The following is an 18011-nucleotide window of genomic DNA, read 5'->3' as shown; positions in this document are numbered from 1 at the left end:
TGGGCTTCAGGAGGAAAACGTCTTAGCATTGCCAAGTCGAGGATCCTGTGGGGCCTGCGCGGAATCCAAAAGAAAAATCGCACACTATAACAAATTGTACCAGGTGTGCAGCAGATTACCAGCGTTCAGTAATTGCTCGTTGATTAAGTCTTGTCATCATTTCTGGAACGAATCAGATTGAGGGTAGACTTCCGCCCTTCCCTCGCGCTGGTGTTGGTGCTGACGAACTACACTTTCCAGCATGCATCAGAACTACGGCGGCCGGGGTGGTTCGGGGGAGCGGACTACAAGTCCCGGCATGCCGCGCCGTGGCGTCCGCACTACGCGCCCCAGCGGCCTGGGCGAGGGCCTATCAGGGGCGCCGGAGCCGGTTTGACGGAAGGAGCGGCGGCGGCGGCGGCGGCGGCGGAGGATGGAGGCGGTGGTGTTCGTCTTCTCTCTCCTCGACTGTTGCGCCCTTATCTTCCTCTCGGTGTACTTCGTATCCTTGTCTGAGGCGGGCGGAGGCCGGCCGAGCCCGATGTCCGGGAGACGGGGCTGAGGCGGGGCCGGGCAGGTGCGCGGGGGCGAGGCGGCCCAGTCGGGACCGGGACCAGGGCGGGGAGGAACGACGGCCCAGCGAGGGAGGGCCGTCGGGTAGCCCGCCGCTCCCGCCGCCCCCGCCCCCGCGCACCGGCCCAGCCCCGAGCGGCCGGGCGGTGGGCCTCCCTGGCGGGGCCGCGGGGGACGCTGGGGTCCCGGGCGAGCGGATGCGACGTGCCAGCTCTGGTCTCTGTGGGAGACAGCCACCGCCGCCCTTGTCGTGGCACCGGGGCCTTGGCGGCCTGGCCCCTCCTGGGACGTGGGCGTCTTGCGGGACCCGCCGGGGCTGGGGCCGGAGCAGCCCTCTGCTGGGGACCGTGCGGGGCCCGGTGCCCGTGTGTCTGTGCCGAAACGGCGCCCGCACGGAAGACTTGCTCCTGTGCTGGTCCTCAGACTGGTGTCCAGGCCAGCGCGCGTGAGGGTTGGACCCGCACCCTGCATCCAATCTGGGTCGTCCCCCAGTGCACTCTCCAGTTTAAGTTTAGGAAATTAGGAAACAAACACGCGGAATTGCATGGTTTTTCTTTCCTTGGAATTCACTCTCAGTGCTTTCTGATGGAAGTAAACTTTTTGCCAGAGCATCCCGGCTTTAGGATGTTTGTAGCGTGAGCTGTCAGCGTGACCTCACGCTGTATTGTAGTCGGGCGGTCTGTTGGAGAGGAGAGGGACAGAATTTGCAGTCAGGACCCCTTGCTTTACTAGATGTTTGCTGTGCACAGTGCTTCACCTCTCTCCGCCTGGGGTTTCTTATCTTTACAAAGGGACCTTTTACTTCCCAGCTCTGGGTGTGTACAAGGGTTCAGCCCCCAGCACGGTGCTTGCCTCCCCCGCCCCACTTCAGCTGCACTTTTTACTTGAACTGATGAATTATAATGAGGAGAACTTTGAGTTGGTTTTGTTTTGTTTTAAGATTTTTTTTAAAGATTTTATTTATTTATTTGACAGAGATCAGAAGTAGTCAGAGAGGCAGACAGAGAGAGAGGAGGAAGCAGGCTCCCCGTGGAGCAGAGAGCCCGATGCAGGACTCGATTCCAGGACCCTGGGATCATGACCTGAGCCACCCAGGCGCCCTGTTTTAAGATTTCTAAGTAATCTGTGTAGCAGCAGGCTGGGGCTGGAATTCACAACCCCAAGATCAAGGTTCACATGCTGTATCAATGAGACAGTCAGTCAAGGGAGAACCTTGAGTTTTATTGGGTTTGGTGAACTGAAAGGGCAAAATCACAGGGCCAAGTTTTGATGACCTTTGCCCCTCTTGTGGCCTAAGGAACTGGGACTTACAGAAAAATGAAACATGAATGTCTGTGTTTGCAGTTTGGAAACTAGGCTTGATAATTTAAAATGGGCGTGGCTTGTACCAATTTGTGTGTATGGAAAAAACGTTAGGTGGAATATTTGACTTAGACAATCAGGTACATTTAGGGTTTTTTTTTTTTTTTTTTTAAGATTTTATTTACTTATTTGACAGAGATCACAAGTAGGCAGAGAGTGGCGGGGAAGCAGGTTCCTGTTCAGCAGAGAGCCCGATGCAGGGCTCAATCCCAGGACCCTGAGATCATGACCTGAGCCTGAGCCGAAGGCAGAGGCTTAACCCACTAAGCCACCCTGGCACCCCTAGGGTGTCTTTCGATGAGATTCAGCATATTACTGTATTTTTGGATAGCTGAACCAGCTTAATTCTAGAGGCAAGAGGTAGAATGGTAGAATATGGTCCTGTAGGGATAGAAGTTTTCCCAGACTTTGAAACATGAAGGAAATGGGTGGAATTCAAAATCAGGCAGGGCAGAGGTGAAGATTCAAGTGTGTTTATGGCATTTCTGGATGACTGGGTTAAGAAAGAGAGGACATACATAATTGAGGTGGTAGTAGAAGGTCAGATGGGAAACACTGGATTAGAACAGATTTTGAAGAGTTTGCGTGTTAAGGCGGGAAGGCTTTCACTTTATCCTCTAGCCACTAAATATTTTTGACATAAACAAATGGAGTATTAAGAAGATGAATCTGCAGAGTGGGTTGGAAATGGGAAAGACTGGAAGGTAAACCACTGGGGAATGGGCCCATGTGGATTTGAAATAGTTCTGACTGTGGGCAGGTGAAAGGAGGGAATTCATGGGTGGAGTGAAGAGGAAGGCATTGCCCAGACCTGCGGAAGGCTGATTGTAGGATATGAAACAGATGACAGAAATAACTTGCCATGTTTTGAGCTTGGGCAAATGGTGCTTGTGTCATTGACAGAGAGAAAACACATTTGGAGGCGGACAATCTGTGGAGAAAATGATGCGTTTGACTTGAATAGTGTTGAGGTGTTAGAATATCCATATGGAAATGTTTAGAATTTAGGTGAGAACATTTATTTTTACTTATTTCATTGGACATTTTCAAGCATGAAAGTAGAGACCATAGAGTAATAACCCCCCCTGTTTCTGTGACCAACAGTGATTTTCAGCATTTTGCTTTCTCCTTTCCTGGGGGGAGGGGATGTGGGAACATTTCACAGCAAATCTCAGGCCTTGTATCGTTCCGTTGAGGACTTTTCCTTCCGAGTCACACGTCCTCAACGAGTTTACATGTGGTACTAAAAACCATTTTTTGCTTAATTCTAGTAGAAAGTATGTTTAATATGGAAGGTTTCGGAGATTGTAAAAAGTATTAGGAAAAAAGGTCATCTTGAAGGAGGCATGGCCAGTGCTGACATATGACCGTCCTGTAACGATAGTTTTGTATCTTATTCTTTTGTCACATCTTGAGTCTTCAAAGACAGTTTATGGATCTGTCATAGAGAAACACTTTTCGTACTAGTGGGAATTCAGGTTTAAATTCACATTTAAATTGTTTTTAAAGGCCTTATTTTCTGTTTCTTAAACAGTTACTGTTTGATTTTTTAGGAACTCCCATTGAATGTTCTCATATAGGTCACTTTAGAATTGAGCATAACATTATTTTGTGAAAATAACTTGAAGGAACAGAAGTCAGAAAATTGAGTTGTCAAATGAGTGAACTTTACGGAAATAACTACAGTCTTTTCAAGTCGAATCTCATTCTGCGTTGCATTAGGGTTTCTGTCTGAAACTTAAAAACAAAAATTGTTGTTCTCAAAGAAGCCTTATAATTCCTTATCTTGATCCTCAGATAATTACATTGTCTGATTTAGAATGTGATTACATTAACGCTAGATCATGTTGCTCGAAATTAAACAAGGTAAGACATTTCTTTACTTATTTCCGGCGCCGAAGGTGGTTCTGCACTTTCTGCGTCAGAGTTTATTTATAGATAACCAACGTATGTATATTTGATTTAGAAGTGTGTGTTGCTGCTTATTCATTGGAATGTTTGTAGAGCTGTGTTTTTGCAGTATTTTAGATCATGAAACTATACTAGGACCTCCCTGGAAATTTTCTTTACTGTGCTTCTTCCTGTGCACACCAGTACTTTACAAGGGAAAGGCTCATTATGAGAGTAATTGTCTTTGTCTTCTGTGTCTAAACCCATCCTCCCTGCTCATGACAAAAAACCTCAGTCTTTTTCTTTTTTTAAAGATTTTATTTATTTATTTGATAGAGATCACAAGTGGGCAGAGAGGCAGGCAGAGAGAGAGGGGGAAGCAGGCTCCCCACTGAGCAGAGAGCCCGATGCAAGCCTCGATCCCAAGGCCCTGGGATCCTGACCTGAGCTGAAGGCAGAGGCTCAACCCACGTGCCCCAACCTCAGTCTTTTTTGTTGCATAAAAGACAATCTTCTTTTCGTGGCTTTGCTGAAAAATAGAATTAATGAGTTGGTTTGTTTCAAGGCCATTTTCCCTTTGGTAAATAGTCAGAACTTGATGTTGCTAAGAGTACTCTGAGTTACAGTGTTGTCTGCATGGAGGAAAACCAGTTAGTCCTGATTCATTTTATGGGCTGAGCAGACAGAAGAGCTTTGTGGATAAAAGTTCGTGTTAACAATTCACTAAATACCGAGAGGTGTTTTTGGCTTGACCTAAACATCATTCTGTGTGTCTTTTCACCTCTTCATCTACTTAACGAGGGGAAAAAGTCACATGTGGAAAATTAAAATTTCTAGTAAACGATACTCCTCTTGTTTTCTTTATTTTGAATTTTCTGGAACATGGCTTAATATAATGACAGATTTTGTATGTATCTGCTGTACTTAAAGACTTCTAAAAAAATTGAGATGTAATCCATATTATATTAGTTTTAGTCCTCCTCGTTTTCACAAGAATGATTAAATATATATCTTACCAGCTGGGTTGTATTTCTTTTTATATTTCTTGCTTACGCAATATTTTAGGGGGCATTTAATTGGGCTTTCTTTTATAAAAATAAAAATTGAAATGCAAAGATAAGATTACCTGGATTTTTCTGCTGAGAAAATTACCCCTTCAATTTGAAGTTAAGTCATTTTTTTAATGTAAAATTTTATTTTTGTGAAGGTAATATTTGCACACAACTAGTCAAAGATATTACAAATCTTACACTGAAAAATAGCAGTCCCTGTCTGACCTCTTTGAATCATATCTGTCATACTTTTTAGGGGAAGCTGATTTCCACACTTGAGCTGTTAATTTTTTTCTGATATTTATGTCCATATTTCTTTTATATACTCAAACTGCTATTTCTTGATTTATCATTTTAAGTATCCCCTATTGACTTCTGAGGCAATATGATAGATTTAGTTCTTAGGTACCTCCTCCTCTGAACATCACCTCTCCTATTTTCCTTTTTGGGTTAAATTGATATTCAGTGTTTACATTGTTACTATGTAGTGTTAAAATAACATGCTAAATCTTTTTTAGTATTGAGCCTCATGATAGGACAGTCATCATATTTTTCTTTCTTTTGTGTTTTTCTGGATAGTTTTCTCTTTCTCAGTGTTAATAATTGCTACGTTTTTAAATTTTCCTTAGTTTTCACTTACCTGTTACGAAGTCTTTTCCGATACATCTTTAAAGTTTTTCTGTACTGTTTTTTACATGGGTCAAACATTAAAATAATCTATCAGGGGAGCTCTTTTCCAGGTGACCTTTCTTCCTGATACCACTTTCCTCTTGCTGTGGTCTGGACTGGCCACTTCCAGGCCTGCCTGTAGCCCGCATCCTGGGATACCTGGTCTGGGCCCTCCTTGGAAGTCATGTCTCCCTTCTGGTCTACTGTTCTGTTTTGCTGGAGTAGCTTCTTGAGACATGGTACATGGGGACTAAATTTGGAGGCCTTGCCTGTTTGAAAATGTCTTGTCCTTACCCTCGGGCAATAGTTTCTCTGAGCAAAGCGTTCCTTCGAGGTTGGTGAAGATTCTCTGTCAGAGTTTGAAAGACATTGGTCAGTCGTCTCCTGACTTCTAGTGTCATTCACATGGGGCAGTATGATGCCCTTTCGATTTTTTACCTTTTGATGTGACCTCCCCCCCCCCCGCCCCGTCTTTTCTTTTCCTTGTTCTCTCCAGAAGTTTTAGAATCTTTCTTTTATCCTTGGGGTTTGGGCATTTTGCAGGGCTTCCCCTTTCTGTGCCTTTCCTGAGGCTTTTTTCATGTGCTGTTTCCACCTCCTGTGGCTCTTTCAACCTGACACATCTCTTCTTTCTTTGATAATGTGTGCCCCCCACCCCCACACACACCCCTTTCCCTCCCCTTCTTTTTCAACAACTGGATAATTCATCTGCTGGATTATCTGCTGTTCTGTTTTAAAAATTTTATGTTTTTTTCCCCTACCTTTTTGTTTCAGGATTCCCTATGCTTTCCCTTCTGATTTTCTAGGGTGCACACCATTTTACGTCAGGTTTTTGTTTCTAAGAGCTTGTTGTCTTCTTTATTCAAGTTTGAGTTTCTTAGCTCTCTGAGAATCTTGATTTCATGGTTTTTAAAATTTCCTTCTGCTTCCTCCATTATCTCTGTTCCCTCCAAGCTCCTTTACCCCTGTGTTCCCCCCCTCTCAAATTGGAGGCGTTCCTCAATTTTTGGTACTGGCTGTCTGTCCATATGCAAGGGTAAAGTCCTGAAATGCTCACGGGAAGCTCCGTGTGAGCTCCAGGCTGCTGGCCAGCTGGGAGACAGACTCCACTGTCGGGTAATTGGTATCTTCCTGGACTTCTGTTGGGGTACCCGAAGGGCAGTTGTTTTGTCTGTGTTCTCTCTTGTGCTGTTAAGTTACTCCAGGGGAGAATTTTCCAGGCTCCTGCTGGGGGCCATAAGCCTAGTACTGATTAGGGGAAGAACAGCACATCGCTAAGGAGGGAAGAGTATGAAAACATAGGGCTTGGTTGAAAGTAAGTAAAGCAAGCATCATCTTGTTAAGTATTGCCTCCTAAAACTTTTGCTTCCAGTTGGTCTATGGAAAACAAGGTAAGAAATAGAGTTTGGAAGCTCCTGCTGTGTGGACAGAGGGCGCAGAGAGAGGGGAGCTGCCTGCTCTCCCTAATTCTGTGCAGCAGGGATCGTCAGCTCTGCGTTACAGATGAGAAAGTCTGATGAGAAAGTTGTGGCTCAGAAAGGGCAGATGACCTTCCTAAGATTGCTAAACTCATCAGGAGGCTAGAGGATGAATTCCACTCCAGGTTTGACTCTGCAGCTCACACTTGTCAGCAGTAGGCGCAATTGGTTACACTTTAAAAAATCTGTATTACATATAAAAAGTTCCTGTTGATTTCATATTAGGTCTAAGGCCTAGCAAATCCCCTTTTTGTTTATAAAAACAAGTTTCTAAAATCTTAATGCAGAGAGCCCTGGGGCCGGTGGGTTTGGGCTTACACTGTATTGTTCTACCACTAAGTAGCTTTGTAACCCTGGGCAAATTACTTAACCTCTCTTGAGTTTTTCTCATTTCTGCAAGTGCAGATTACCAGTTTGTGTCTGCATGAATATATTAACTTCCTTTAGAAGAAAAACCTCTATTCTTAGGGAAGGAAGATTACTGGTGAATGGAGGACCTGCTGAAATAGCTCTCTTGTGCAGGAGAACTAGTGTCGCACAGTTGACAAGGGGAGCACAGAGGGCAGTGGGTACTGCCCAGCCAGTAGCTGACATCTTGGTTCATTACCACATTTGCTCAACTTTGAGCTGTTAATGTGAGCTGTTAAAGAACCTGTGTGTGCGTGTGTATGTGTGTGTGTGTGTGTGTGTGTGTGTGTGTGTGAGAGAGAGAGAGAGAGAGAGAGAGAGATATGATTTCCTTCAGGATTCTGGAGATTGGAAGATGTTTAAGATTGATATTCTGACTTGCAAGGCATTATATATCTGGATATAAACTACCCCAAATTAGAGTAAGAGGCTTTAGCATAGACGTTGGAATAGAAAGTAAATGATACTCCATTTTCCCCCTAGTTGTCATTCATGCCTCCTTCGTGAATGAATCTGAACCTTTGCTCAGGATAAAACGTAATTGAAATTTAAGGGCGTTATTTTTAAACTGTGCCCTGATGTATTTGCATGGGATATGCAGTTTCTGCAGTATGCATATCTGGGTCATCTGAATCTAAAAATAATCTTGAACCACGAGCTTGTAAATTCTCTGTGTATTCATTGATTTAACTTCAAATAACAGGCGCATTCAGGAAGAGCACAGCGGCAGATATAATACTGTGTTCTTCCCTTGCAGTGGGTAATTCCAGAGTTGATTGGCCACACCATCGTCACAGTATTAATGCTCGTTTCACTGCACTGGTTCATCTTCCTTCTCAACTTGCCTGTTGCCACTTGGAATATATATCGGTGAGTATAGTTTGTTTACAGCTTTGCGTCATGGCAATTTAAAGAAACATTTAAGAAAAAGTAATAGCTTTTTGTTCTGCAATAAAATATGTGCCAGTCATGAAATAAATGACCGCAGAATGCTACATTAAATCAGAATACATTTTTACTTTCTTTGGTATGCTGGGCAAGTAACAATTTGCATGGTCTACTCTTGTGGTAAAAACACAGATTTACAGGTATAAATTTAAACGATATGGAATGTTTAGTTGTGTTGTCTAAGGAATTGTGTGGTGGTTTCCATTAAGGATGATCCACCTGGGTGGCTCAGTGCGTTAAGCAGCTGCATTCAGTTCAGGTCATGATTCCAGGGTCCTGGGATCAAGCTCTGCATCAGGCTCCCTGCCTGGCAGGGAGCCTGCTTCTCCCTCTCCCTCTGCGTGCCCCTCAGCGTACCTGTGCTCTCTTTCGCTGTCAAATAAATAAAAAAGCCTTAAAAAAAAAATACCAGAAGACCTTGTTTAAAAAAAAAAAAAAAAAAAAAAGAATGATCAAAAGCCTGAGAATGTAAGATTCTTGTTATTTATTTATTTATTTATTTATTTTTTAAATTTTATTTCTCTATTAGAGATCACAAGTAGGCAGAGAGGCAGGCAGAGAAAGAGGAAGGGAAGCAGGCTCCCCCCGCTGAGCAGAGAGCCCAACGTGGGGCTTGATCCCAGGACCCCGGGATCATGACCTGAGCCGAAGGCAGAGGCCCTAACCCACTGAGCCACCCAGGCGCCCCAGATTCTTGTTATTTATATCTGCAGGTTTTAATTAGAGTATATCTGGAATGCTCCAGAAAGACTTTCATTTTAAAGTCTGCAGACTAGATAATGTCAGAATTCTAACTTAATGAATTTAGGAAGCTTTTCAAAAGCTTGGTGTAAACCCTTATTGGATGTGATATTATAGTTGAGCACTTGTACAGACAGTATGTATTTTCTTTGAAGAACTGTGGGATAATCTTGGCAAACCTAAGATTATTTTTAGTAGTTTGCTGTTCTGCTAAATTTTTAGGTTTGTTTGGTTTTCTGTGTTTGTTTTTTTTCTACTTTTATCTAGTTTTGGGGTAAAATCATCAGCTGATCTTGACTTGTGGTTTTTAATTTTTATTCATTTTTTAAAAGTTTATTAATTTTTGGGACGCCTGGGTGGCTCAGTTGGTTAAGCAGCTGCCTTCGGCTCAGGTCCTGATCCCAGGGTCCTGGGATCGAGTCCCACATTGGTCTCCCAGTGGGGAGTCTGCTTCTCCCTCTCCTTCTGCTGTTCCCCCTGCTTGTGTGCACTCACTCTCTCCCTCTCCCTCTCTGTCAAATAAATAAAATCTTTTTAAAAAAACAGAAAATAAAAAAAGGTTAAAAAAAATCAACAGATGGCTCGTTTCCTCTTTTCAGACGTCTGCGCTTTATGCTTTTGGGGCTGCAGAGATCTGAAATGGACTCTGCTGCAGTACAAAGAGGCAAAACATAGGATAACAGAATTCACTAGTTCAGTTCAAGGTGGACTGAGGTGCCAGAGGAGCGGTGGGGAACTCTGGCTGGGAAGAGAGGCGGATGGCTGCGCTTGGGCCGCTTGTGGAGAGCTTGTATGAGTGGAGCTGTGCAGGGTGGGTGAGGGTTTCCCCCTGGGCGTGTTAGAGGTGGGGAGGGCTGGAAGGGAAACCAGGAGGCAGACGTGCAGGACAGATTTAAGGACGCATCTGGCGGCAGTCACAGAGATGAGGAGTGGGAGCCGATGAAGCACGGGATGGGTCACACAGAATCTTGGTCCATGGAGTTGGTATATAAATATGAGTACTGGTAGCGTGGAGCTCACCCGTTTCGATTTTTTTTTTTTTTTTATTTATTCGAGAGAATGAGAGAGAGCGTGAGAGGGGAGAGGTCAGAGGGAGAAGCGAGCTACCCGCTGAACAGGGATCCCGTTTCGGGACTAGATCCTGGGACTCCAGGATCATGACCTGAGCCGAAGGCAGTCGTTTAACCAACTGAGCCACCCAGGCACCCCAAGTTCACCCATTTAAAGTATTCTTTTCAATATGTTTTTAGAATGTGTAGAGATTTCAGCAGCCATCACCACAGTCTATTTTAGAAGAGGTTCATTACTCCAAAGGAAAGTCCCCTCTACCCATTAGCGGCCACTCCTTCCGGCCCTCAGCAGCCACTCTCTACTTTCTGTCGCCCAAGATGACCTATTCCGCACAGATGCATCCTAGAGGAGAGTTCAGTACGCGCTTCTTTGTGGCAGGCTTTTCTCACTCGCTGTCGTGTTTTCAAGATCCATCTGTGGGTGGCTGATGTCCGTTCTTCACTCCGTTGTGTTTCTGAATGATAGCCCGCTGTACGGGTAGACTACATTTTGTGTGTCCATTTGCACTGGATGGGCATTTGAATTGTTTGTTTTTGGCTGTTAAGAGTAATTCTCCCGTGAACATTCATGTGCATGTGTTTGTGTGGAGATCCATTTTCATTTTTCCTAGGAGTGGACTTGCTGGGGTCTCCGGTAACTTTGTTTCAACTTTGGAAGAACTGCCTAGATGTTCAGAAGCAGCTGTGCCGGTTTACCTTCCCGCCGGCTGTGTGTGTGAGGGTTCCATCATTTCCACGTCCTCACCAAGCTGTTGTTGTGTGTTTTTATTTAAGTCCTCTCCACACCCGGCGTAGCGCTCGAACTCATGACCCAGAGGTCAAGAGCCGTGTGCCCTTCCACCTGAGCCAGCCAGGCACTCCGTGTCTTTTAATTTGCCCATCCTGCTGGGTGCGGTGTTTCACTGTGGTTTTGATTTACATTTCCCTAATGACTAAAGGAATTGAGGACCTTTTAATGTGCTTAGTAGCCATTCATGTATCCTCTTTGCCTGTTTTGAGTAGGTAAATTGATGAAATATCTTTGCGAAGACTTTTCTGGAAGCATTGTGTAGTATCGATTGGATGGTGGAGAAGAGCCAGGAGGGTAGGGAAGCCCGTTCAGAGTCTGGGCTGAGACTGTGCAGCTGGAGCAGGGTTGGGATGCAGGAATGAAAGACCACTTCTGTGGAAGCAGGATGAGGAGGGAGGGGGAGGGTGGGGCAGAGAGAGTCTGTGAGGACCACTTGGTAAATGGTGACAGTGCTGCTAGGGGATCTGGACATCAGAGGAGGACAAGACTTATCAGAGACAGAGCTGAGATGTTGTCCGGACACTCACGTGTCAGACCCTCCACTCAGCTCTAGATGGGCTGCAAGATTTGGGGGAGAGTTTCAGATTTGTGGGACTCAGGGACATTTGGTTTCACAGAAGTTGTTGAGAAACTGTGTGTGTGGCAGGAAGGATTCGGGGACAATGCAAGGTTGGGACTCATTGTTGTACTAGTGGCGCAGTCTGGGTGTCGCTGCCTACACTTACATTGCTGGACCCTCCCGAAGTGGCCCGATTTCCTCACTTGGAAAGGGAATCATTTGGGGAAGAAGACTGTGACATACACGATGACATGAAATAAATATGAAAGCCTTAAATATTCCATGGTATGTTGAGCATAGAGTCTTCAGGATTTTTTTTTTTTTTTAAGATTTTATTTATTATTTGTTTGACAGAGAGATCACCAGTAGGCAGAGAGGCAGGCAGAGAGAGAGAGAAAGCAGGCTCTCTGCCGAGCAGAGAGCCCGATGCGGGGCTTGATCCCAGGACCCTGAGATCATGATTTGAGCCAAAGGCAGAGGCTTAACCCACTGAGCCACCCAGGTGCCCCTCTTCAGGATTTTTTAAAAACAGTTGAACTCTTCTGAGTGTGTGGGAACACTGGGTGGAATTGGTTCGGAGTCAGAAGGAGGTGCCCACTCGTGTCCCACTGTGGCCAGGCCTCCGCCGCTATAAAAAGTACATTCTTGGCTCATCAGGTTGTCATTATTTAATAATAGCTTGAATTCGGTCGGTTTTTGTTAAGACTTCCATAAACTGAGACATCAGGTGTTGACTCTTAACTGAAGAGGAGTTCTGTCTTCACTGTGGAGGCACTTGCATTTCCGTTCTTTCTTCTCTAAATTGTGCTTATAAGCTGGGCGCCATTTATAAACCTGCAGACTGAGGCGTGTTATCTCCAGATCAGCAGGAGCACAGAGGAGGGCTCGAATCCGGACACAGACTCTCTCACTGTCTTCTGTGAAATGGGAATAATTATGTTTGTCACTACTTCTTCTAAAGATGTTGCCTCAGGGGTGCCTGGGTGGCTCAACCAGTTAAGCGTCCAACTCTGGTTTCAGCTCAGGTCACGGTCTCCGGGTCGTGGGATCAAGCCCTCAGTTGGGCTCTGCTCAGTGTGGAGTGTTCTTGAGATTCCCTCTCTCATTCTCCATCTGCCTCTCTCCTTGCTTGCTTCTGCACATGCTCTCTCTCATGAATTAATCTTTTTTAGAAAAGATGTTGCATTTATTATTTTAGAACTTTGTAGATAAAGAAGTTTCTAAGAACTTGGTAAGATTGGTTTGGTTTGGAGTCCCCTTTATGTGTCTGGTGGAAAATGGCTGTAGGTATTGACCAGATTAGGAGTTTTCTGTGGGTAGGTAAAAGGGTCTCGATCATAAAATATCCTTCTCTAGCGTGTCATTGTATTTTTTTCAGAGAGCAGGAAATTGCAGTACAAATTAACAAGTATATCTTTCAAAGGAAAACCACGTGGCACCCTGTCCCCATATGGTCTGGACTTAAGGCTGCTACGATTGGTTCACTTTTCAAGGTTGGCTCTTACTGGATACTTACTTTTGAGTATTTATTTATTTATTTATTTATTTTTTAAGATTTTATTTATTTATTTGACAGAGAGATCACAAGCAGGCAGAGAGGCAGGCAGAGAGAGAGGAGGAAGCAGGCTCCCTGCTGAGCAGAGAGCCCGATGCGGGGCTTGATCCCAGGACTCTGAGATCACGACCTGAGCCGAAGGCAGCGGCCTAACCCACTGAGCCACCCAGGCGACCCCACTTTTGAGTATTTATACTGATGATCTGATTTCTCTCTAATGTGTGCACACCAGATTCATTATGGTGCCGAGTGGGAACATGGGAGTGTTTGATCCGACGGAGATACACAACCGGGGGCAGCTGAAGTCACACATGAAGGAAGCCATGATCAAGCTCGGCTTCCACCTGCTCTGTTTCTTCATGTATCTTTATAGGTGAGTCTAAAGAGGCCTTGCGGCGTTTCCGTGTATGCAATGCCTGCTCTTGGGTGAGGTGCCACTGGCCTGTCGGCCTTAGTGTGGGCGACGCAGAGCTTCGGGGGATCCTGCAGAATTCTGGTGTGCATTTTGTATGTGTCATTGAATCCGTGTGTCATGGGACCTGTGGTGGAGCTGCTCTGTGGCGTTCGTTACGCCTTGGCTCCGAGGCCGTCTTGTGCTTTCTCTTCTTCCTGTGTCTAGGCCTCACTGCTGATCATGAGTGGTGCAGGCCATCCTCCTGGAAACTGGCCCGCTGTGGGTCTCCTGGGGGTCAAGCATGGAGAGCTGAGAGTTGGCCTGGTCTTTGTCCGTGGTGAGGACCTGAGCATGGCACTGCCTCACCAGCATCCCTGGCGGCCCATTCTGGTGGAACCGCGTCAGCCTTCCGGTCACGGCACATGGGACATGAGGGCCACCAGCAGGGACTGGCCCTCAGACATGGGATGCCTCGTATGTCCCTTGTTAAATTGTGTTGTAGAGATAAGCGTGCCATTTACTCCTTTATCTGTCCCAGGCCGACGGATAGAGCAAGGAAGAGAAACAAGATCATTGTGTGCGTATGATTTGATGAAACCTTTTGGAGGCCAGAAGTCAGACTTAACCTTTGTATGCAAGCTTACCTAGATCATGCCTATTCTTTTCCCTAGGTAAATTTAAATTTTCACACAGGCATGAGGATTCTTAGGAAGAACTTGTGTTGAGCTAAATTTCTATCATTCAGAGGGTTCCAGTAATTAGAAACTGCATAGAGATGGCAGTTTTTAAAAATTGCTGTTTTGTCTGAAAGAGTTTTGAAGTCCGAGCCATTTGTCTGCCTGATAAAGCAGCTTTCTAAAATCCTTTCACTGGGCTTAGTCCATCCACAAACTTAGATTTGGATTGAAATTAGGTTAGAGTCTTTAGTTTTCATTATTGGTCATATTTGCTTTTCTTAATTTTTTAAAGAATTATTAATTTTTATTTATTATCATTAATTTTTTAAAAAAGTAATCTCTATGCCCAGTATGGGGCATTAATTCCTGGCCCTGAGATCAAGAGTCCCACACTCTACCAACTGAGCCAGCCAGGGGCCCCTGTCCTGGTTTTTAAAATATAGAAAAGCAGGGATGTTGGGCAATAGAGGTTACTTTAAAAAAAAAAAAAAAAGAGGATGCCTGGGTGGCTCAGTGGGTTAAGCCTCTGCCTTCGGCTCAGGTCATGATCTCAGAGTCCTGTGAACGAGCCCCACATCGGGCTCTCTGCTCAGCAGGGAGCCTGCTTCTTCCTCTCTCTCTGCCTGCCTCTCTGCCTACTTGTGATCTATCAAATAAATAAATAAAATCTTAAAAAAAGAAAAAGAGGGGCGCCTGGGTGGCTCAGTGGGTTAAAGCCTCTGCCTTCAGCTCAGGTCGTGATCTCAGGGTCCTGCGATCGAGCCCTGCGTCGGGCTGTCTGCTCAACAGGGAGCCTACTTCCCCCTCTCTGTCTCCGCCTGCCTCTCTGCCTACTTGTGATCTCTGTCAAATAAATAAATAAAATCTAAAAAAAAAAAAAAGAATTTATAGACATTTAGATACATTGATATCTATAGACATCTATGTTAACTACCTTGGATTTAAATATAGATAAAAATAATTTAAAAACTGGGATAAAAAAAGCACACTGGTATCGTTTTCTGATTCTCATACCGTACCTCACATTTTACATGTTTAATTTTCAATCCTTACTTTAAAGGTGAAGAATAAAGAGCAAAGAAATGTACTAGTAACACAATGACACACCCCTTTCTGACTTTGTAACATGAAACTACCTGAAGGTGTCTGGGCTGCCAGAGAGAGAGGCTGTGGGCAGGGCTTGAAGCAGCGTTGGTGACAGTAGAGCCCTGCGAGGGTGTGGTGGTTGGGGGATGCGGGGTCTCGGAGGAGGATCCTGCCTAGTAGACGCCAAGTCCTGGGATTTGAAAGTGCGCATGAGTCTCCGGGTGGGTGGTGGTTGGCTTCACGGCAGTGGGACGGGACTGGAAGTGGGCGGAGGGGTTGGGGTGCTGCTGGGGCAGGTTGAGGGGGACCCCACACAACCAAGTGTTACGTAGGCAGCCTTCGAGGCTGATTTGGGAGACACCACATCCCTCTTTCTTGCCTTGCGTTCTGAGCTTGTCGTGTCTTCCACCTTGCTGTGGCCTCACCCCTGGTCGTCACCCGCAGCTTGCACCCTGGATGAGGGAGCAGTCTCAGAGGACACGCTGGTCACACTTTCTCCCTCTCGGGGCTGCTCCTGCGTCCGGTGGCTTTATTCCCAGTCATCCGGGCCCTCCAGATGGTCCTCTCTGGGTCACCTGCTGTGTGGTGGACGCTCAGGGTTTATCCCATGGAATTAGAGGGGGAAATACCCATCTTCTTAGAGAGTGCTGGAGCCCATGCCATTGGTGTTGGGTTGGGTGCCGGCCTAGTGCAGGCTGGGCCTGGCCACTTACTCTGTGACCCAGGGCTAGTTTCTGAAGCTCTCTGTACCTCAGTTTCTTCGTCTGGAAATGGGATTGTAACCAGTACCTACCTCACTGGGTCATGATCTGGACTCAATGAGATAACACACATAAAGCACTTGGGTTTGTGCTGACCTAACTTTAACGTGCGAACATCTTTCCAGAGTGTTAGTTTGTGCTGTGCGTGGTGTACACTGATGTAGTGGAACTTAGACAAGTAAGGACACCATTAGTGCTCTGTGTTCTGGTCCTCTGCTCTTAGCACAGCCAGGCTGACATCGGTACAAGGACATGATGGCGGTCCTGTCGCCGCTGTTGGCCATGGTGGTTTTAGCAGAGTGTACTGGGTAACTGCCACGGTCCCGACATGGCGCCTGGGGGGCCGCACAGAGCCTGGCGCAAAAGTGGGGTGCCGCTAAGCTCAGTGCTCAGTGCCTGCAGGGGCGAGTCCTGAGCCCGCCCTCCCGGCCGCTGTGCAGTCTGTGCAGGGGCGTCCCAGGGGGACAGGGATCTGTGCTCAGTCCTCGGGACGGCATGTGTGAGGTCCAGCTAGACAACTAATTTTGGTTTGTTTTCTGGCTGTGGCTGCTTCTGAGCTATAGCCCAACACTGGTTTTAGGTTACGCTGCCACCCCTTCCCCAGTTATTTATTTATTTTGGTTACATGAAAAAAGTCGGGGCTTTGAGAGGCCCTAAGTAGATACTCTTTTTTTAAAAAAACGTGCCAGTGGTTGCTGAGCCTCGGAGACGTGAGCCCGGACAGAGCAGACCCCGTGGGCACTGTGCTCGGGAGACGCTAGTTAACACTCGTCTCTTCTCTCCACAGTATGATTTTAGCTTTGATAAACGACTGAAGCCCGAGGAGCTGCGCCCGAGTCCGTCTGCAGCGCGCAGCCCGGGAGCCACAGGCGGCCGAACTCCTCCTCAGAACCGTGACCATAGCAGTATATTTTTTCCTCTTTGAACAAAAGAAAAATATTTTTGCTGTATTTTTACCATATAAAGTATTTAAAAAACACGAATTGAGTTTTTGTAGATTTCTGGTTCTCAACTTTAGCCCAAACCCTGACCCACTCCTCATCGTCTGTGTGTTGAAGATTGTCATCCGTACGTAGCGGTGGGAGCGCCACGCCAGCCTCGCTCGCCAGAGAAACAAAGGACACACGTCAAAGGGAAAGCCCTCCAGACGCTCTGCTGAGAAGGCAGAGTGCAGAGCAGTGCTGTTGATCTGGGCAGAGGAAGAGAGATTATCCCTTTTGCGGCAGCTTTGTGGATTTAATTCAGTGTAAAGATGTATGGGACTGTCAGCTCGAAGTCTTTTCACAAGAATGTTAACAGAAAATGGCATTTCAAAAAATATATCTTTCTTTGCAGAATCTGTGAAACCCCATAAGCCATTTGTCCAGGTACGATGTAATTCCTGCTTCTAGAAAGGAAAATAAATCAAAAATTCAAAATTTTATCAAGAATTTTCATTTTTAAAGCCACTGCCTTCAAAATCACCTTCAAACCTATTCTGGTCTCAGATACGTTGCCTGATGGGTTTGGAGAGGTGATTTGGTAGAAGATGCTTACCAGATTAGAGCAGGAATAGCCCGGTCACCAAGTGACCACGGAGCCATTACCGCGCCGCCTCTGTCCTGCCGTGCCCATGTCCACTCTGCGACCAGGGACAGGCCGTCTCATGGACGTGGCGCTCCCCAGCCAAACTCTATTCCCTGGAGCCGGGCCTGCTCTTGGGCTTGGCGTGAGTGTTGAGCTCTTGGGCTCTGTTTGCCGGGCAACGTGACCCAGCTATTGATTCTCTGTCCTGCTTCTTGCCCTGGTGTCGCCATCCGGAGCCCTGGCCTCGAGGTCGAACACGGCTGTTTCATGGCAGAATCCGAGGGAGTTACCCATGTCCGGGCAGAAGTGGGCAGCTATGCAAGGTGTGGGGTCACCAAGAGGTCAGACGCCACGTGTCCTTTCCGTCCAGGACTCCACAAACGGCCTGGGCAGAAGTCCCAAGACTGATTAGCCTGACTCCCTGGATAGAAGGGCCTAGCAGCTGGCCGCATG

General features: G+C 46.2%; 1 protein-coding gene across 2 annotated transcripts; it reads left to right on the top strand.

Moving 5' to 3' along the window:
* The first annotated feature begins 356 nt into the window (after positions 1 to 356).
* Positions 357 to 17415, top strand: LOC111150896 (cornichon family AMPA receptor auxiliary protein 4). Of its 2 annotated transcripts, XM_022508579.1 has the most exons (5): positions 357 to 481; positions 3712 to 3780; positions 8169 to 8281; positions 13307 to 13447; positions 16780 to 17415. In XM_022508579.1, the coding sequence occupies exons 1-5, from the start codon at positions 413 to 415 to the stop codon at positions 16805 to 16807; spliced, it is 420 nt and encodes a 139-aa protein (XP_022364287.1). In that variant the 5' UTR covers positions 357 to 412; the 3' UTR covers positions 16808 to 17415. The 2 variants fall into 2 exon arrangements, with proteins under 2 accessions (XP_022364287.1, XP_022364288.1); XM_022508580.1 differs by lacking the exon at positions 13307 to 13447 and having other exon boundaries at positions 361 to 481.
* Positions 17416 to 18011: the final 596 nt, after the last annotated feature.

This window comes from Enhydra lutris, unplaced genomic scaffold (genome assembly GCF_002288905.1).
Source record: "Enhydra lutris kenyoni isolate GAN:26980312 unplaced genomic scaffold, ASM228890v2 scaffoldscaffold24, whole genome shotgun sequence".
NCBI classification, from domain to species: Eukaryota; Metazoa; Chordata; class Mammalia; order Carnivora; family Mustelidae; genus Enhydra; species Enhydra lutris.
Note: the sequence above shows the minus strand (reverse complement) of the source record. Positions and strands in the feature narration are given on the sequence as shown.